The 21,513-nt window shown below is 41.3% G+C and overlaps 1 protein-coding gene across 2 annotated transcripts in view; it reads right to left on the reverse strand.

Moving 5' to 3' along the window:
- PACS1 (phosphofurin acidic cluster sorting protein 1) overlaps positions 1 to 21,513 on the reverse strand; it is a 151,510-nt gene that overhangs the window by 25,734 nt on the left and 104,263 nt on the right. For both annotated transcript variants that reach the window (XM_049642733.1, XM_049642742.1), the window contains exons 2-4: positions 15,854 to 15,941; positions 5,226 to 5,315; positions 4,408 to 4,533 (exon numbers count right to left, since the gene is read on the reverse strand). In XM_049642733.1, the coding sequence (XP_049498690.1) occupies positions 4,408 to 4,533; positions 5,226 to 5,315; positions 15,854 to 15,941 (304 nt within the window). The remainder of the gene's footprint in view (positions 1 to 4,407; positions 4,534 to 5,225; positions 5,316 to 15,853; positions 15,942 to 21,513) is intronic.

The following is a 21,513-nucleotide window of genomic DNA, read 5'->3' on the forward strand; positions in this document are numbered from 1 at the left end:
CTGTGAGATCATGACATGAGCTGAAACCAAGGGCTGGGCGTTTAACTGACGGAGTCACCCAGACGCCCCCAGACCTAAGTTTTAAAACTGACTGTGGGCCAGCTCCACAGGAGCTGGGAGCATGGCAGCCGCAGAGCTCTGCACAGGGGGAAGACCTCTCCATGCCAGCCATGCAGGGTGTTTCATGAGAATGGAAGAATGGGAGGCCACTAGATCCTGACGTCATGCATGTCGTCAACTATTTCCAAACAGCAGGATTTGAGGAGCAAACTAGTGCTTTCTGGGAACAGGAAATTGATGGAAAATCCCTGCTACTGATGACAAGAAATGATGTACTGATAGGACTTCAGTTTTTAAAAGGGGGGCCTGCTCTCAAAATCTACCAGTATCGGGGTGCCTGGGTGGCTCAGTTGGTTGAGCGTCCAACTTCGGCTCAGGTCATGATCTTGCCGGTCCGTGAGTTCGAGCCCTGCGTCGGGCTCTGTGCCGACAGCTCAGAGCCTGGAGCCTGTTTCAGATTCTGTGTCTTCTCTCTCTGACCCTCCCCCATTAATGCTCTGTCTCTCTCTCTCTCTCAAAAATAAATAAACGTTAAAAAAAAATTAAAAAACAAATAAACCAGAAAATCTACCAGTATCATGTAAAACCTCTGCTGACAAAGCATTTAAAGAACAACTCTTCATAGTACAAACTGGGGTCTTAGACCTCAAAAAACATACTGACATAATTTAGTTTCATGTGATAAAACTTAAAAAAAAATATTTATTTTTTAGATAGAGCGTGAGTGGGGTAGAGGGACAGAGAGAGAGAGAGCAAGAATCTCAAACAGGCTCCATGCTCAGTGAGGAGACTGATGCGGGCCTTGATCCCACGACCCCGGGATCTGACCTGAGCTGAAATCAAGAGTTGGACGCTCAACTGACTGAGCCACCCAGGCACCCCTCATGTGATGAAACTTTGTAAACAGAATACATACATGTGTAGATGTGAAGAATTTCAGTCAAATGAAATGTCTTGGGCGAACTAGGCAATCCATCAGCTGACCTGAATTCAACCAGGAGGAACAAGGATAACTTGTGGACAGGATGCTTTTCCTTGTAGAGCTTGTCAAAGCGAGTCATCTTTGACATGACTGGACCTCCCTCCCCACTAAAGGGATTTTCTTCACAGACTGCTTTTCCAAAATCTTTGAAAAAGGATTGAATTGAATGATCTTTTGGTTTCAGATGTAGGGAGATTAAAAACAAGAAAACTTGGAAAAGGGGAAAAAGAGAGACTGCTGTCTCCCTTGAATTCCTCTTCTCCTTAGAGCTTGTATTATTTGGATGGAATTGTTGACACTACTTTTTATAGAGGCTCCTCCACTTGACCTAGGTTTTTTTTTTTTTAAAGTTCTTTTTAACATTTATTTATTTTTGAGAGACAGAGAGAGACAGAGCAGGAGTGGGGGAGGGTCGGAGAGAGAGAGGGAGACACAGAATCTGAAACAGGCTCCAGGCTCTGAGCTGTCAGCACAGAGCCCGATGCGGGGCTCGAACTCACGAACCGCGAGATCATGACCTGAGCTGAAGTCGGACGCTCAACCGACGGAGCCACCCAGGCGCCCCAAGGTTTTGCTGGGCTATACTGTGATGTTTGAAATGAACATGCTTCATGGCCCCTACAGGTGGAACCTCTGAAAAGAGAAAATCTGTTGTGTCTTGGAGATATCCATCCATATTCAGCTTTTTTCACCGGGGATAATGGTATTTTCTGTATAGATTTACTTTCAAATTGGCTCTTTGTTTCCACGGAAGAAAACACTTTTTCACTTTATGGTTGGTATCTACACTAATTTTTTTCTGAAGGAATTTGCCAAAAGTTATAGATCCAAAAACCTTGTTACTAGTATAAATATTTATGAATATATATTCTTCATGATGGTGTATTATTTTTTTGATTGCTCCGATGCTTTGATTTTTGATTTGAGAACCTGTTTTTAAGAACTTGAAAAAGCAGTCTTGCTACATCTCTGTTCAGAGACATTTGTTTGAATCTCCATGTGTCAATGCCTTACTGAATTGGTGCTTTGTCGTTGCAATAAAGCATTGCTTCGGTTTAAAATAAATAATAAAAAAATAAAACTTATTTGTGGCCCCCTTTTTTCCCCCTTTGTCAGGGTTAAGAGGATTTATCTGGCACATAAGGGAACTACACAAATGAGCAAACATATTGAAGATAATGGGAGCCTGCTTTCATCCTGCTGGAGGAGGGAATCAGAACAATGGACAGGGGAAAGGCAAGCATAAGACCAATGGTGTTGGGTTGGAATTGATTGGAATGTGTGAGCTCATGATCAGACAGACAGACAGACAGGGAAACAGGTATGACATGCGTGTGGTGTGTATGTATGTGTGTATGAGAGCATAAGCACATATGCAGATACATTTCCTAGCTCTGTCTATTCAGGGGGAGTAGAAGCAATGACACTCCAGCTGGGAAAATAACTCTTAATAGTCATGGGACCCATTTAGAAACCAATGGTTTCTAAATACTATTCTCCGCCAAAAGGAACCAGGACTCTTTGGAGAATCAGTTCACTCCAAGGCTGGGTCAGGGAAAGTACAAGATGCTATTTTGTACCAGAAAGTAAAGAAGTGTATAAAGAATGATGGCACATATCAAAAAAGATATAGGGACTAGCTTGGAGGGGTTCCCGCTGGCCAAATCTGAGGTAATTTAAGCATGAAAAAAAAAAAAGATAGAAACAGATTGAACCCCACTGAAGCAAACAGGAATCCACAGGTCCATAACTAACACATATAAGTGAAATGATCAATAAATGGGGAAGAAGAGAAAGCTCTGCCTTACAATAGAAAGTGAATTAATATATGCAGCAGGAATGATGGGATTAGAAATTCACTGGCAAGCACCAAAGTAATAATTGATCCAGGCAAGAATCACTAATAGATGCTAAAACTAGTTGAAGATATGATGAGAAAAAAGGTTTGTTACACTGTCTCAAAACATCTCCCTATAAAATATTGTTTTAAATTGGGAAATACAAAAAAAAGTGTTAATTTAGGTTGGAAATCCTGGCAGACATCATCTTAACCAAGCAATAAAAGCTAACCTCTCCAGAAATGGAACCAATCGACATGGAGCATTGCCTGTGTAGCACTTAGAAGAACACGGCATTACTTCTGTGGTAGTTCTGCCAAAAATGCATAAGCTGAATCTAATCTTCAGAAAACATCAGACAAACCCAAACTGAGGAACATCCAACGAGGTAACTAGCCTGTACTCTTTTTTTTTTCCTTCCTTCCTTCCTTCCCTTCCTTAAGTTTATTTATTGAGAGGGAGAGAGGATCTGAAGCGGGCTCTGTGCTGATGGCAGAGAGCCTGACGTGAGGCTCAAAGTCACGAGCCGTGAGATCATGACCTGAGCTGAAGTCGGACACCCAACTGACTGAGCCACCCAGGTGCCTCTAGCCTGTACTCTTAAAAAAAGTCAAAGGAATAAAAGACAAGGAAAATCTGAGGGACTGTTGAAAATTGAAGGAGACTAAAAAGGCAAGACAATTAAATGAACACTATCCCAGATTAAATCCTGGGCCTGTAATGGATATTATCGAGACACTTGGCACAATCTGAGCGGGGGCCGTGGGCTGGATGATGATCCTATATCCGTGTTGATGTCCTGACCTTTATGGTGGGCATGATGCTGACTACACAGGAGAGTATTCTTATTTTTAAGAAATTAACATAGTATGGCATTAACGTGTAGTAGGGCATCACGTCTGCAACTTACTCTCAGTGGTTCAAAAAAGAAAATAATATGCATAAATGTTTATATAGAGAGAGAAAAATAAGGCAAATGTGGTAATATGTTAGCACTGAAGAATCTGAGTGCAGGGTATATGGGCATTCTTTACACTACTCTTACAATTTTTCTGTAAGTTTGAATTTTCTTTGAAACTTAAAGAAAAACATTTTGTGAGGGAGAAATTACTTGGGATAAAAAGAACAATTACTGGGGTGCCTGGGTGGCTCAGTCGGTTAAGCATCCGACTTCAGCTCAGGTCACGATCTCACGGTCCGTGGGTTTGAGCCCCCGCATCGGGCTCTGTGCTGACAGCTCAGAGCCTGGAGCCTGCTTCAGATTCTGTGTCTCCTTCTCTCTCTGCCCCTCCCCCATTCATGCTCTGTCTCTCTCTGTCTCAAAAATAAATAAAAACGTTAAAAAAAAAAAAAAAAGAACAATTACTTGGGATATCCTGAATTTCCAAAAACAGAATTAAGTTGTAAAATAAAATGAAACACCCAGCCATTAGGCTGGCAAAATCATTTGCTAGCAGGCTCAACTGGCTGGGCCTGGCGTGCCTCACAAACTCTCGGACTTAAAGACTGGAGACTGTGCCCCCTCACCTCTGCCATGTTGATAAGTCCCACAGCCAGGGTCTTATAGCCTAAGATGGTCCGGTTCTTGTAACGCTTTCTCCTTTGCAACATGATCTGTAGCTTGTTGGCATCTCGCTTCAGGAAATGAGGGTACTGCCAAGTACAAAAGAGTCAAGCATCGTTAATGAGCTCCTGGGCCCTTGGGTTCTGGTCCTGTTGGAGGATATGCAATCCTTCCGTGCTTCACTATCTCCTGTCTGTACAAGGGGGCTGCGTGGGGGGAACCAGGGGTGAAGGAGACACCATTAAGTTGCCGCTGAGGCTTCGATTCTCCTTGGTGCCTGATTTCCATTCTGTAGCTCTGTGGTACACACGTGTTCAGAACTTTGCCTCTTTCTTTGCCAAGTGATCAAATGTTTTCTCCATATGCTTCAATTTGGGATCCTGGGATTGTGATGAGAGAGAGAGACATACTAAAGAGGCATAAGGAGAAGGGAAGGAATTGAGATTACAACATGGGGGCAGAATGAGACTGAAGGGGACACACTCAGCTGGAGTGTGTGCTGCAGATTACTAAGGAGAGGTAACGGGGCTGAGCGAGATTGGGTGGGGGACCAACAGCCTTATCCAAGGAAAGGGAAAAAAAAGAACTCGGGTCTCAGCATCCTCACTGTGGCTGGCTGAGTGACTGCTTCAGCCCTCCAGGCTAGCCACAGAAGCTCAATTCATTGGGTAACTTTCATTCATTGGGCTGTGGCTGCTCTGGGATAGAAAAATCTCCAGACTGCAGGACTACCTGGGGACTAGACTAGACATTAGTGACCTAAGATTCAGTAGCTTCTCACCTGAAGGGAGAAGGTTAATTGGAGTTCTGTTTCCACAAGTCCACTAGCTGGAAGGATGATCTCGTTGGAGCGAAGAATCCTTTTTGAACCCTGAAACCAAAAAAAAAAAAAAAAAAGGTCAAATCTGTGTCATCAAAAATCAGACCAAAAGAAATACTAAGTTTGCAAACAACTTTTAAACTCTACAAACATTCTTACCAAATATTTTATCGGTTTTTATTACACTCATTAAAATCAAGCCATACCGTAAGTATGATTTTACATGTATTATGTTGTATGTTCATTAAAGATTTTCACATAAAAGTGGTTTATTTTTGGACGTGACTTTTCCAACATTCCCCAGAAGAGTCAGGCAGGTAGCAGCACCATGCTCACCTCTGCCTCCCTTCTTCCTCGCAAATTGACACTTCACTTGCACTGTCTTGCCTTTTCACATGCTTTTTCTTTCTCTTCTTGGATGCTCATTTGTGCTTCTGCACACAGCTAAGGCACTCCCCTTTCAGGTCCCCGCTTAATGTTTTCCCAGGAACCTCTCCTTTCAGCTCCACCTCTTCCAGCCTAAGAATGGGTTAGATACCCCAGCATTTTTAGCTCTAAAGTTGGGCCAAACTATTCCTAAAGTGTAAAAAGAGATCAGCAGGAGGGCCTGAGGAATGCCAATAAATTTGTATAAATTACTTTTTCAAAAAAAGTTGAGATTTAAAAACCGTGAAATGTCTACATCTTGAACACACAGGATCAATGAGTTGATAAATGCATATACCTATGTAACCCGCATCTGCCTCAAGATATGCAACATTTCCGGGGTGCCTGGGCGGCTCAGTCGGTTGAGTGTCTGACTCCTGATTTTGGCTCAGGTCATGATCCCAGGGTTGTGAGACTGAGCCCCATGTTGGGCTCTATGCTGAGCATGGATCCTGCTTGAGATTCTCTCTCGCTCCCTCTCCCTCTCCCTCTCTCTCTCTCTCCCCCCCTCCCTGGCTCATACTCTCTCTAAAATAAAATGAAAAATTAAAAAGAAAAAAGATGTACATTTCTATCGCTCCAGAAAAACTCTGTGATCCTGCCCAGACAATCCTACACTGCTCTCTCAGAGGCAAGCACTGTTCTGACTTCTTTCACCATAGGTTAGTTTTACCGATTCTAACATTCCGTATAAATGGGGTCATACGGTATGCGCTATTCTGGTTGGGCTTCTTCAAACATCATCTTTGAGGTTCATACAGGGTGTTGCATATATTAGCAGTTCATTCCTTTTTATTGCCGAGTAGAATTCTATTCTACTGTTGTTGAACATTCACATTTGTGTTGTTTCTAGTTTTTGGCTACTATGGCCAAAGCTGCCATTCTTGTTAGAAGTCTTTATAGACATTATGTGTTACTTTTTCTAGGGCAAACACCTAAGAAAGGAATTGCTGGGTCTTAGGGTAGATGTATACTTAACTTTATGAGAAACTGCCAGACCAGTTTCAAAGTGTTGGTACCATTCCCACCCCAGCAGCAGTGTCTAAAAGCCCCAGTTGCTCCTTATCTTCACTAGCAGTTGGTGTGATCAGGTCTTGATTCATGGATTCTAATGGGTACGCACAGTGGAATATCACTGTGGTTACAATTTGCATTTCCCTGATGACTAATACTATTAAGCACATTTTCATTAGTTTATTGATCATTTGTAAATCTCCATGTAAATCTCTATGAGGTGCCTGGTCAAACATTTTCATCCAGGTTTTTTTAACTTGTTTTTGAGTTGTAAGAGTTTTTTTATTTATACAAGTCACTTGTCAGACATATGTATTGTAAATTATTTTCTTGTCTATTCAGTTTATTAATGGTATCTTTGGATGAAGTATTTAATTTTGACCAAGTCTACTTTATTATTTTTTAATGGTTAATGCATTCTGGCTCCTATCTAAAAGATCTTTGCCTACTCCAAGACTGTGAAGTTACTCTGCCATGTTGGAGCAGATATTCTGCTGCTTCCTTGTAGAAATTTTATAATTTTGGGGCACTGGGTGGCTCAGTTGGTTAAGCCCCTGACTTCGGCTCAGGTCATGATCTCGCGGTCCGTGGGTTCGAGCCCTGTGTTGGGCTCTATGCTGACAGCTCAGAGCCCGTAACCTGCTTCAGATTCTGCATCTCCCTCTCTCTCTAACCCTCCTACACTCACACTCTGTCACTCTCTCTCAAAAATTAACATTAAAAAATTTTTTAAAAAGAATTTTTATAATTTTAGTTTTTATATTTAGGTTTCTTATCCATTTCTAATTATTTTTAATTAGACTGAGTCACCTAGGCGTCCCTCCATTTCTAATTTTTAAAAAATATTTTTATTTATTTTTGAGAGAGAGAGAGAGAGAGAGAGAGCGCGCACGCATATGAGCTGTGCTGACAGCAGAGAGCCCAATGTGGAGTTAGAACTCGTGAGCTGTGAGATCATGAGCTGAGCTCAGGTGGGACACTTGACCAACTGAGCCACCCCAAGCACTCCTAACTTTTGCTTTTACAAAATGCAAATTTTGCTTAATGCAGGAAGGAAAATCTAAATACAGTATTTCAGAATGTTTTTGTAACTAGAATAGAATTGTAATTAGAATAGTTTTGTAACTAGAATAGAATACCAATTAAAATAACAAAGGAAATTCTGCCTTGTCTGTTAGAAAACACTTTTTGTAGTAACTGCTATTACAAACAAGAATCTTGACAAAGTTTTCACCTGAGTTCAATGATTTTTAAAATCTCTGTAAAATGAATCTCAGAAACGCTGAGAGAATTCAGAATGTGGCTTATATATATAGTGGTGGTTTCAACAAAAGGTAGGAAACGTTTGGCAATATTTAGAGATATTTTTGGTTGTTATAACTGGGGTGGTATCTGTGTGTATGTGAGGTATTTCTAGAGCATAGAGGTCAAGGTTGTTGCTGACCATCCTATGATGTACAGAGCAGACCCCACAACACAATGATCTGGCCCAAATGTCTAGAGTGCTGCTGCTGAGAAACACTGTTCTAGCTGAAACCTCACCTCCACTGAGGACATGCTTCTTGGGTAGTTCTCTCAAACGGTGGTTGCTTTTCTCCTGTAATGTGCACACTTGGCTTGGAGATGAGGAAGATGTCCTTATTTTCATCACCAGCTCTAGAACATTCTCCCTTCCACCTCGCCAAAAACCCTATTCTGAATTGATACCCTCAGTTCATATGACCCTCTATTCCCTGCTGTGGCTGGGATCTTTAACTGTAGTCATTTCTGCTTATTTCTTGATTTCAGCTCCTCACTCACTGTTCCTTTCCCCGGTACTATCTCAGCCATAACTCTCTATGGTTTCAATATATGCTCTTTCCAACATCTTGGCTGCCTCAATCTCATAATCCCTCTCTTTCAATGATCTTGTCCTCACACTTGTCTTAGCTACTCACCCACATGATCACATGCTGAATCTTATCATTACCAATAATTACAAGCAATATCTAATCTCAGTTTCATGTACCCCACTCTCTGATTACACCTATCTTTTCAGCTCATTCTCTCTGGTTTGTCAACAATAATTCTTCTGCCAGGGCCTATGATCCAAAGATCCTTCCATTGTTTCAATTTTCCTCATGGCCCTGCTGTCCCTCTTTCCTCCTTACCCAGCTTAAATGCCACAGTCAATCTTTATAAATAAACATGTTCTTGCACACACCCTGCTGCTAGTCTGCCATAGTCATTTGGTAAATTACAACTCTGTTGAAGTCCAACTGCACTAGCTGAACATGCCCAGAAGGAATCATATAATCAGGCGGCCTGGTCTGTCTTTAATACATGTCCCCGAATCTGTAGTGGGCTGACAAGACAGTCTGGCAATTACTCTGTATTTTCCCAAGTCTTTCCCCTTTTCTGCTCTGCTTGATGATGCATTTTTCCTCAAACCCCTAACACCTCCTAACCTCTCCTCACTTTAGTTAACCTTTATTCCTACTTAGCTGAGAAGACAGAAGCACTAGGAAAAGGGCTCCCACAACTCCCAGCACACTTACCTACTTAGCACATTTGTGCTCATGTCCCCTCCGACCCTCCTGTTATACAGATGGAGGCCCTACTCCCATCTGAAGTCAACCACTGCACTTGGGCACCAGAACTCATCCCTCCTCACCTGCTCAGATACTCTTCTACCCAGTCTTTCAGGTCCTACAAAATCAACCTTCCTCTTTATTCTGGATCATTTCTATTAGCAAACATGTTGTTATCTCTCTGATCTTAAAACAAAACAACAACCCCAAAAAACCCTCTCTTGTCACCATGTGCCCTGCTGGCTACCAACCCCTATCTCGCCTTCCCTTAGCAAACTCAAGAGCTGTCTATTTTTGCTCTCCTGAAGTCCTCTGCTTTCATTTTTCTTGTAAATGCATTCCAGTCAACCTTCCTATCTCCACCATCCCACCAAAAATGCTACTGACAAGGTCTCAAATAACCTTCACTTTAAAGAACCTGATGACCCATTCTCATCTCCTTGGGCTTATCTGAGCCTTTTGATAGTCACTCTTGACTTCCAGCAACACTTCCTTCATCTGGCTTCCAGGATCCCATACTCTCTTTGATTTCCTCTTATCCTCTGGCTGTTCTCTCTAGGCTTCGATTTCCGGTCCTTCCTCCCCTCTCTGACTTCCTAATGCTGGAGTGCCTGGGGCCTTAATCCTTAGACTTGTTCTCTTCTCTGCAGTCACTCACTCCACTCCTAATTATCTCATCCAATTTTAAGGTCTTAATTAAATATACTCTCCAAATTATCTCTCTATCCCAGACCTCTCTCCTGGACTCTAAACCCATATATTCAATTATCTATTCAACATCTCCTCCTGCATGTTTAATAGGCATCTCAGACATAACACGATAAGCTGAGTTTTGGATCTTTCCCTCAAACCTGCTTCAGCCAGTCTTCTCCATCTCACTTAATGGCATTTCCACCCGCTAGTTGTTTAGGGAAAACCTCTGGCAGGGTGCCTGCCTGGCTCATTCTGTAGAGCACGTTGTTCTTGATCTTGGGGTTGTGACTTCAAGCACCATGTTGGGTGCAGAGATTGCTTAAATAAACTTTAAAAAGAAAAGAAAACAATCCGGTGCTACCCTCATCTCTTGCCTCAACCACTGTTATGGCCTATTAACGAACTGGTCTTCCTCATTCCTCTTCCCTACCTACAGTCTCTTCTCTATACAACAGCCACAGTGATCCCATCACTTCTTTGTTCAAAACCCTCCAATTCACACAGATCGAAAGCCAGAGACTTTGTAATTATCTGCACATATCCTGTTCCTCCCTTCTTTTTTTAAAAAAATGTTTATTTTTGAGAGAGAGAGAGAGAGAGAGAGAGAGAGCGCACAAGTGGTGGAGGGGAAGAGAAAGAGAGGATCCGACGTGGGCTCCATGCTGATTGCAGAGAGCCCGATGCAGGGCTCGAACTCACGAACCTTGAGATCATGACCTGAGCTGAAGTTGGACGCTTAACTGACTGAGCCACCCAAGCACCCCCACTACACCTTACGTCTTTGACCTCACCTCCTTCTGCTTTCGTTCCTCTCCAGCCTCACTGGCCACCACTTCCTTCCTCTTGGTTCTGCCAGAAACATTCCTGCCTTAGGGCTTTGCTTTGCCTTTTCCCTCTGCCTAGAATGCTTTCTCCAGATATTGCATGGCTCCCTCCTTTCACCTTCAAAGTCTTTGCATAAATGTCATGTCTCAATGAGGCCTACCCTGACCACCCTAACTTCTCTCACCTCTGGCATGCTAGATCCCTTTATCTTATTTATTTCCCCACAGGACATATCTCCTTCCAATAGCAACAGCCCTTATTATTTGAACTCTCACTATCCAAATATGTGCTATAAATACTTGTAAAACTTTCTTTCCCAATTGCATTATCTGAATTGCAAACCTGTTAAAACCAATCTGTGTGTGCAGGTAACAGGACATAGAGTACAGGGCAGTCCCGGGATCACAGTGAGCACTGGTGCTTTCAAAGCACGGTGCACTACTATTCTCATCTTTCTTGTCCTTCTCCAAAGATTTGCTCTTCATGGGCCACAGTACTTGCTTCTTCCAGGGCCTAGGGCACTACCTACTTGGGTCCAATTTCAGAATTATCTTTAGTACCTTTACATATCATCTTTAAGCTATATAACAGTAGATCTTCATTTGCAGTATAGAAGCAAGACACTTTATATCTGATACTACAATATCATTACTTATAGTGTATAAAAATACCCATTATTGAGTATTATTACTGCATTAATAATTAGGTTCCTGCTGTTTTTTTATTTTTTATTTGAGAGAGAGTGTGTGTGAGTGGGGGAGAGGGGCAGAGGGAGAGAGAGAAAGAATCTTAAGCAGGCTCCACGCTCAGTGCAGAACCTGATGTGGGGCTCGATACCACAACCCTGGGATCATGATGGGAGCCGAAATCAAGTTGGACACTCAACTAACTGAGCCACCCAGGAACTTGGGTTCCTAGTGTTTTAAATGTTTCCTTTTTAAATGCAAAATTATTCATGAATGGTCACCTAAAATTTTAAGAGTCCTGTAGTAATATTTTGAGAAAATAGGTAGAGGGGCACCTGGGTGGCTCAGTTGGTTAAGTGTCCGACTTCGGCTCAGGTCATGATGTCGTGGTTTATGGGTTTGAGCCCTGCATCGATTGGGCTCTCTGGTGACAGCTCAGAGCCTGAAGCCTGCTTCAGATTCTGTGTCTCCCCCCATCTCTGCTCTTCCCCTGCTCATGCTCTGTGTCTCTCTCTCAATAATAAATCAACATTAAAAAAAATTTATAAAGAGTTGGGACCCTTGGTTTCGGCTTAGGTCACGAACTCACGAACCATGAGATCAAGCCCCACACACAAAAATTATACATCCAAGTAGCTTTTGTTTATGTAGGTACAACTATCAGTATTTACCATATTAGGAATTTAAACTGAGACATTTAAAAATATGTATAGGGGTGCTTGGGTGGTTCAGCTGGTTGTGTCCGACTCTTGATTTCAGCTCGGGTATGGTCTCTTGGTTCATGAGTTCAAGCCCTGCATCAGGCTCACACTAACAGCGCAGGGGCATGCTTGGATTCTCTCTCTCTCTCTCCCTCTGCCCCTCCTGCTCGTGCTCTCTTTCTCTCAAATAAATAATATATTTTAAAAATATAATAAAAATGTGTATTAATTCATTTAAAAATAATAAACCTTTCACATGTTTACATAAGAACATTTTTTAATGAAAAATGTCTTTTCCAAAACAAAAACAATTTAGTAAGAAGATGGCATGTTTTTTTTTAAACAATTTTATTGGGATAGAATTCAAATACTATACAATTCACCCATTTAAAGTGTACATTTCAATAGCTTTTAGTATATTCAGAGTTGTGCAAACATTACCGCAATAAGTTCTACAGCATTTTCATCACCCCCAAAAGAAACCCGATACTCTTTAGCTGTCACCCTACTAATCTTCTCACCCTCTACCCCCAACCCCAGGCAACCACTAATTTACTTTCTGACTCTATCAGTGTACCTATCATGGACATTTCATATAAATGGAATCATACGACATGTGGTCTTTTGTGACTGGCTTCTTTCATTTATTAGCACAATGTTTCCAAGCTTCATCCATGTTGTAGCATGGATATACCACCTTTCACTTATCCATTCGTCAGTCAATGGACTTGGTTTGTTTCCAGTTTTTAGCTCTTATGAATAAATGCTGCCAATGAACATTTATGTGCAGTTTTATGTAGACATGTTTTCATTTCCCTTGGGTAATATCTAGGAGTAGAATTGCTGGGCCACCTCATGACTCTATGTCACACCTTTTCAGGAACTGCCAGACTATTTTTAAGGTGGCTGCATGATTTTACATTTCCAACAGCAGTATGAAGGAGACAGCATTCTTTTACATTTCTGCAAATCTCTTTAATGTCTGGCTAATAGTTGGATTCTCCTACCTGCTTCTGTATTCAATTTGTTGCAAAATATTGTTTTGGTTGGGTATATGAAAAAAATCCACACTCAAAGAGATACAAAGTTAAAAAAAAAAAAGGAGGAGACTTTTATAGCACTGTTACATATTAAAATCCAATTAACAGAAAAAGGACATCAGTGGCAAAACTGAGAAATCTGAATAAAGTCTTTAATTTAGTTAATAGTATTGTACCAATGATAATTTCTTAGTTTTGATAAAGGTACCATGGTTAAGAAAGATGTTAACATTGGGAGAAGGTGGGTGAGGGGAATACAGAAACTCTATATATTATCCCCGCATCTCTCCTGCAAATTTAAAATTGTTTCAAAATAAAATGTTAAAAACAAAACCCAATCCATTGGTCTATTTTGTTCTTTGAACAGATCTTTTACCCAGCATGATTTTGTCACCTCATGCACTGGTCATTTGGAAAACACAGGTTCACTGAATCAGGCAAACCTTTCTACACATTTTACTATACAACTGAGAAAACCACTGCCATTACTATCACCACTGATCTCTTCGGTAAAGTCCTTAAGAACTGGGAAGCTGTCAGGCTTATACTGACACATTTTCCAAAATTCTAATTTTCACATGAAAGATCAAATTTTATTTATCATTGGCCCAAAAGATTCTCAGTTGTTTCCCTTTAAGTGATAGGTTGTTCATTTTCAAGAAAATGTCTTCCAAGTAGCCGAGTCTGAATAACCAGTTTGTCTGTAAGCCCTTCTTTCACATAAAAATGCTATTCCGTTACAAAAGCAACTATTTTAATTCACAACTCAATTGCACAAGTGTTTGTTCAAGACAACTGCATACTTCACCATGAGCAGAAGTGCTTTATGCATGTTTCCCATTTCCGTTTTATCCCCTCACTGCTGTATCCCCTGTGCCTAGAGCAATGCTTTGCATATAATAGGTGCTCAGTAAATATGTATTAAACGAACGAATAAATGAATAAACAAGCCACTGGATAAATGAGTGTGATAACATCTGTAATTACTTTCAGCTGCTTGGAAGTAAAGCAATAAAAAATTCAGGATATTTATAGTTTTTGGGTATAATTTTAAATTTTACAGAATGTTAAATATTTAATCAGGAAATAAAGGACATTATTTCTTTTGGCAAAGGCATTTGACTGTGGGGATGGCAAAAGCAGCAGGGAACTTTTAAAACCATACCAACAGTGTTTGTACTGGAAAGCAACAGCTTTTATAGCAAAGGCAATGGTTCCTGAAAACTGGAACCCTGCCCATGACCTAGAAATGGGTATAAAATCAGGACAGAAAGAAAAGACACTGTAAGTCTCCACTTGCACATCGTTGCCGTGTACTTGTTTTTTCAACTCAGGATGCCTGGGAATGTTTCACAGAATTGGGAGGAATTACACGCACAAAGATGAACAGGAAATCAAAATATAAAGTGGGACATGCAGGCATTCATAAAGAGTAATTAAAATACTTTAAGTTTTGAGGACTAAATTAAGATAATGTATTTATCTCAGAAAGAGAGCTGAGGATCTCAGTGTAGGGGACACATACTGGGAGTGCCACAGATGTGGATTTTAATGAGGCCACTATTAGAACAATAGACTGCTCATAATAGGTGATCTAGCTAATAAACTGTGCTGGTTAGTAGGAGTTACCATACAGTTCACTACTTTCCAACCAGTAAGAATTCACTAAATACACCATTCTTAAGCTAAAGGATCCAATCATTATTTAATGACTCTAGAATCTCAGTAAACTCTAGGGAGTCATCCTTAGGAAGGACTTACCAGTTAAGGAAGGCCTGGTAGTGGAGTTTAATGACTATATAAATTACCTGCTCTTTAGTTTCTGGTACCACTTCTGCTACCTGGTAGTTAGCTGGCAACAGGTAAATTCCTTAACCTTCCTGTAGTTCAGTTTCTCCCTTCTTTCCTGAACTTTTGGAATGCTTAGAGTACGAATGTTTGTGAAATATTTTGGGTCCCTTTAAGATACTGAATAAGTATAAAGAATAAGTGGGTGGACTGCCCAGAAGCTAAAATGTTCAGTAAGTTTTTAATTGCCAAATTTGAAACAATAATCTATAAATTTCTTCTACCCTATAGAAAACCTCGAAACAAACACTGGCCACCACAGCAATTTCTGAATCATTTATCCAACACTTTAGCATCTGTATCACTTGATCTTCATACTAATCCTGTTAGATATGCAAGGCAGGAAGAACCATTTTAAATCTTCAGACAAAGACACTAAAGTTTAAAGAAACCGAGTGGTTTAACTAAGAGACAGAACTGGGACTCCTTAAGTCTCATGAGCTCAGTCATCTTATACTCCTGCTCCTTGCTTGGCTGAGGGAGGGAGGGAGGGAGGGAGGGAAGGAAGGAAGGAAGGAAGGAAGGAGAAAAGGAAAGGAAAGGGAAAAGGGGAAAGGGGAAAGGAAAGGAAAGGAGGAAGGGAAGGGAAGGGAAGGGAAGGGAAGGGAAGGGAGGGGAAGGGGAGGGAGGGGAGGGGGGGGGGGGGGGGGGGGGGGGGGGGGGGGGGGGGGGGGGGGGGGAGGGAAGGAAGGGAGAGGCAGACCCTCATCAGTATTTCTCAAGTCCCAACAGCAGGCATAAAGTTATCCAGCTTCCTTGGACCCTGAACAATCCTGCTCAACTTACCTGTAGCTTCACAGCAATGACCACCGAGTTAAGATCTTTGTCCATTTCTTTTAGCATGACGAGTTTCTTCAGGGTCAAGCTGAATAGCCTACAAAAAATTTGAGAAAGACAATCCAGTCAAACGTAAGGAATTTAGGAGAAAAGTGATAGATGATCTGATGGGGAAACCGCTCTACCTAAAGAAAGAATGTTAGAATGCCAAACAGCGTCCTCCTTTAGTAAAAAAGCACTCTCCTGTTTAACTTTTATAAACAAGTGTCAAAAGGTATATTCTTCCATGAATCTCTGCGGATGCCCATTGATCTCAAGCTAAAACTGACACACTTTTTCCCTCATATGTGGGAGAAATTTCTGAGGGGAGACCAAGGACAGGTACAGATGTTTGTTTTGCTTATCCAGTCCCTCTTCTACTTTAGATCTGATCACACCTGAAACATTTACAGATGTACATCTGTAGCAACAAGGAGATAATCCACACAGACAAAATAGACACCATTTGCAGAAAATGATTTAAATGGCCACAATTTGGGTTTCAGTTGAATTGTGCTTGAGGTGTGCAGAAAATCTTCAGTGCCACCCAATGAGGAAGTTCCCCCTAACTGAAAGAGACAGGACTGTCCCTTGCTCTGGAGTCAGCAACTGTCATTTGACTTGACCTTGCCTTACCAAAACAGGCCTACCCTGGTCTTCTAGGAAGAGTTGGGAGGGAAACTTTGGATACTGCCTTTCTACTTCTGGTTTAAGTGGTTCAAATCCAGCACATTCTCTTCCTTGGAGAGGCTCTGACAAATGGGGACTCACACAAAAGATGCCGCTTACCAGAGTCATAACAAGTTCTCAGACTCCATTCTATGCTTCCTCTCTCTCCCGTGCTGCAGCTATCTTGCCCCTGCTTTCTATCTGTCTCACCTCTCTGCGCTCCTTCCTCATACTCTAAACTCCAGTCATACTGAGTCTCCTTTAGGTCCTTGGGTGACACACACCTCTGGCCTTCTACCAAAGGGCTCGGCATAGTATAGCTGCTCAGCAAACATCTGTTAGATAAAATGTTATAACTTCCTAATGCCTCCTCATTCACTGACTAGCGCTGGGAGCAAGAGCTACCTCACCTGCGCTCCTAAAACATGCTCAGGTTTATTAAACTGCGATCACCTGGGTTCATGCTCTTTCCTCCAAAATCTCCCCCTCAATGCCTACCCACAGCATTATAGGTTTCTCTTTCCCCTTCAGAGCAGAGACATGCTGGCCCAAAAGGAACTCTGGTTCTGCCAACATCAAAGGGATTATTGTATTCCACAGAGTTGGCTATTAAGAAACGTATGAACTGTGTTGTTCAACTATGTATCTTCAAGCCCTGCTAGAAAGGAAAGGGAACATGACTGGATGAACAAATGGAAGAGACTGGATATGCTGTCTTGTTCCTCATTGAAGGCTGCTATTTATGAACGCTTTCAATGGGTTAAGTTTTTGTTTCTTTCCAAAGCAAACATTTTCTAGCTTCTGACTGATGTATCTATATCCAAGATATAAAGAGTCACAGAACTGAATCTGGGACACATACTTCTTCCCCTCTGCTTGTTATCCTTCTTCACTCTTTTACACATTCCATACATTTAGTGAGCGTCTCTTGTACTCTGGGTACCAGGTTAGTCGTTGGAATTGTAGAGGGATGTGGTTCTCAGCCTCATGGAGATTATACACACCAGAGGGGAAGACGAGTAATGACTTACACTCCTTGCCCTCAGCTTTTTCATGTCCCATAAGGCTCTGGACCATCTTTCCTTTTACATAACATGTAAAAATTGTCGGGTAATACAGCAGAATTTTGTTAGGAAGGAAAAACATATCATAGACCAACAAGTGTTTACTGACTCAATAAACCTTTATGCCACAGCACCTATGTCAACAAGAAAGCCAAGAATGATTTAGTACCTGAGGTAACAAGGCAATAGCAAGACTGGATTTTCTCAGTGTTTGCTTAGAAACTAGATATACCACACTGATTTCCATACTACTGGCAATAGTTCAATAGATATTTTTTGTTTGTGTTTAATGGTATGACTCAAAGGGATGTGGGGACTTAAATGCATTCTAGTTCTTCAAAGTATAAGAAAATGTGTATGACTCATTAGGCACCCACCATGTAACACGTACTTGTTATATACTGCATTATCTCATGTAAGTCTTATAATAATTCTAACCGGTGGGTAATATATCCACCCATTTTACAGATAAGGATGCCTGAAGGATTAAGAGACTTGACCAAGATCACACAAAGTGGTCGAGCCAAGATGCAAACTTAGGCCTATCTTAGCCCAGAACCCAATTTAAGTTACTACAAGGCACTTTATTAGAAAGTTAGAAGAAAGTATTTTAATTACAAGTAAATATTTTCAACATACATTTAATATAACAGAAAAACTCTGAAGAAATAAGATACATTTCTGCTTAAACCACGCTCACACACAGTTGGCTGCAACAGCCCTAGACAGCTCCAAGGATGACTAAGCCTGACTGAGCCTGGCAAGATGTTCCGACTGGAGGTGCCGCAATGCATAAGAGGCTGAATTAGATTATGATCCTAGATGTTCTTGCTACCGTATGTTTTACTGGTTGGGTACTTCTTATGCAGTAAAAATACAGAATCCAAGGCCTAAAAGGAAAGGGTCCTTCCCTGATCATATTCCTGTTTTAATCAGTTTTTCTACAGCAGAAAATAACTTCACACTAAAATTATAAAAACTAATAATTCCAAGTGCTGGTGAAGATGTGGCATAACCGAAGTCCCCTGTGTGGCTGGTGAGCGCAAAACTGTACAACTGCATTCAAGAAAAGCACTTGGTAGTTTATCAGTTGACATTAATTATATGACTATTCCTATGCCGAGCTCCCAAGAGAACCCAAGAAAATGAAGGCAGGCCCCACAAAAAGACAGGTACAGGAATGTTCAAAGCAGCTCCACTCATAAAAGCCCTAAATCAGAAATAACTAAAATGTCTACCAACAGAAGAATGGACAAACAAATGTGCTATGCAAAAAAGAACAAGCTACTGACACATGGGACAACATGAATGAATTTCAAAAACACTATACTATGTTGGTCTAAAGAAGGCAGACACAAAAGACTACAAACAATATGATTCCATCCATATGAAGTTCAAGAATCAATAAGACCAATGCATGGTGATAGGTGACAGCACAGTAACTGAGGCAAGTGGAGGCATTCATTGGGAAGGGACACGAGACAAGGGAACCCTTTAGAGTAACTGATACATCATGGTGGCCACGTGGGTATACACACATGCCAAACCCCACAGAGCTTTAGATCCAAGACCCATGCAGCCCGCTGTATACAAACTACACATTACTTTTTTTTTTTTAAGACCAGAATGAAGGCTTTAGAGCCAGACATAGCCAGGTCTGAATTACAGTTCTGTCACATTACTCTCACTTATCCAATCAGCCTACAATGAGCCAGGCACTGTTCTAGTTATTTGTGACGTTATCAGTAAACAAAACAGACAAAAATTTGTGTCACAACTTTAATTTTTATATTCTAGTGAAAAGAGTCACAAACAATAAACACAGATATTTTAAAAATTTCATAGTATGTTAGATACTGACACATACATAGTATGTGTTAAAACAGAAGTAGGTAAGGGGGATTGTGAGTGTGAAGCAGAGGGCAAGGAGGGTTGTAATTTTAAGTAAGTTGGTCAGGGTAGACCTCACTGAGGAGTTCTACATTAAGGGAAAAAAGTGCAAAGGTCTTAAGGTATAGCACACTGGTCTGTTTGAGACAGAGGAGGCCAGTGGAGCTGAAGTAGAGTGAGCAAGGGTAAGAGTGGTGTGGGATAAAGTCAAATACACGTCTGGTGGGTGCGGGGCCTTAGCAGCCATGTAGGGCTGTGCAAACCATAATAAGGACTGGCTCTTATTCTGCAAGGAATGGGGAGTCTGGGGAGCTACTGGCTTTAAGTGAGAGACAGGGCTTGTTTTACATTTTAATAGGATTGTTCTAGCTGTTCTATAGGATAGAATGAAGGAGAACAGAGGGGAAGGGGGAAAAGTTGAATCAGAAGGCAACTACCAGAGTGCAAGCAGTAGACCACTTGTAGTTTAGAGGGTAGGGTAGCAGGGTGGCAGCACCGGAGGTGGTAAAAAATGGTTTGAATTCTGAATACACTATTGAAGATGTAGGTCAACTCCTGGGTTTTGGGCCTGAACATCTGGAAACAACCCAGTGCGGTTATCATTAACTGAGATGGGTAAAACTTTGGGTAAAGCAGGTTTGAGGAATTTAAGATCAACTGGACACTTTAAATTTGAGAGGTCTCTTAGATTTCTAAGTAGAGATGATGAGCAGCGAGTTAGATATAGAAGTCTGCCTCTGGGCTGAAGACATTAATATGTAACTGTGGCATAAAGGTGGAATATAAAGAAATGAAACTGGATGAGATGATCCATAGACTGAGCACATATACAAAGACAAGAGCACCAGGGTCAAGCCCAAGAATACTTCCACATTAAGGACCAAGAGGTGAAGATGATGAACTAACAAAGCGATCAAGAAGGATCACCAGGGAGGCAGGAGAAACACCAAATAAGTGGGATATTCTAGAAGTCAAGAGACACTGGTCAGCTGTATCAAATGTTGCTGATGGGTCAAGAGAAAGACTGAGAACGGATGACTCAATTTAGCCACACGGACCTTAACAAGACCCATTTCACAGAATAGTGAAAAGGAAGGCATAACTGGAATGAATTTGAAAGAGAAGGGGAGGAAAGAACTGGAGACAGAAAATATAAAGACACAAATCTGTCTCAGTCCTAGCTCTACCCCCAGCATCCTGAGTAGTAAACTTCTTGTCCAACAGAAATACAGTGCAGGCCACAGGTATAACTTTTCTTTCTGGGAGTCTGCAATTTTGCTATGTGCTAGGAAGAGGGTACCCAACCAACGAGCCCCCAGTAAAGACCTGGGCCCTAACTCTCTAAGGAGCTTTCCTGGTAACAGTATTCTCTAGGTGTTGTCACAATTCAGTGCATCTTGTGTGACTCCACTGGGTGAAAACTCTTGAAAGCTTGCACCTGGTTTCCTCCAGACTTTGCCCATGTACCTTTCCTCTTTGCTGACTTTGCTTTCGTATTCCTTTTGCCGAAATAAGTCATAGCTGTGACTACGGCTGTGTTCTGAATCCTGTGAGTCCTCTTAGGAATCCTTGAACCTGGTGGTGATCTGGGGGACCCCAGCCCAGAGTGGGCAGAAAGGGACAATTATAAAAGGGTATTTTTGGGGTGATGGATATGTTCATTACCTTAATTGTGGTGATGATTTCACAAGTATGTATTTATGTAAAAACTTGTCAAATTGAACACTTTAAATATGTGCAGTTTATTGTATGTCAATTACACTTCAATAAAGCTGTTTTTTTTTTAAAGGAAGGTTCCACCCACTGTGCTATAGTCTGCTAATTGGCTGCCCCACATCTATTTTCCCCTTTCTACTTAATAACAGAGCACCAATTTTTAGCTAAGCATGTTGCTTCCTAAAATAAAAGACCACACTTCTCAGCTTCTTGTGCAGTTAGGTGAAAACACATGCATAAAATCTGGCCTGTGTATAAGTGGACATATTAGGTATGACGAGTGGGAAGATT

Source organism: Panthera uncia, chromosome D1 (assembly GCF_023721935.1).
Source record: "Panthera uncia isolate 11264 chromosome D1, Puncia_PCG_1.0, whole genome shotgun sequence".
Lineage (NCBI taxonomy): Eukaryota > Metazoa > Chordata > Mammalia > Carnivora > Felidae > Panthera > Panthera uncia.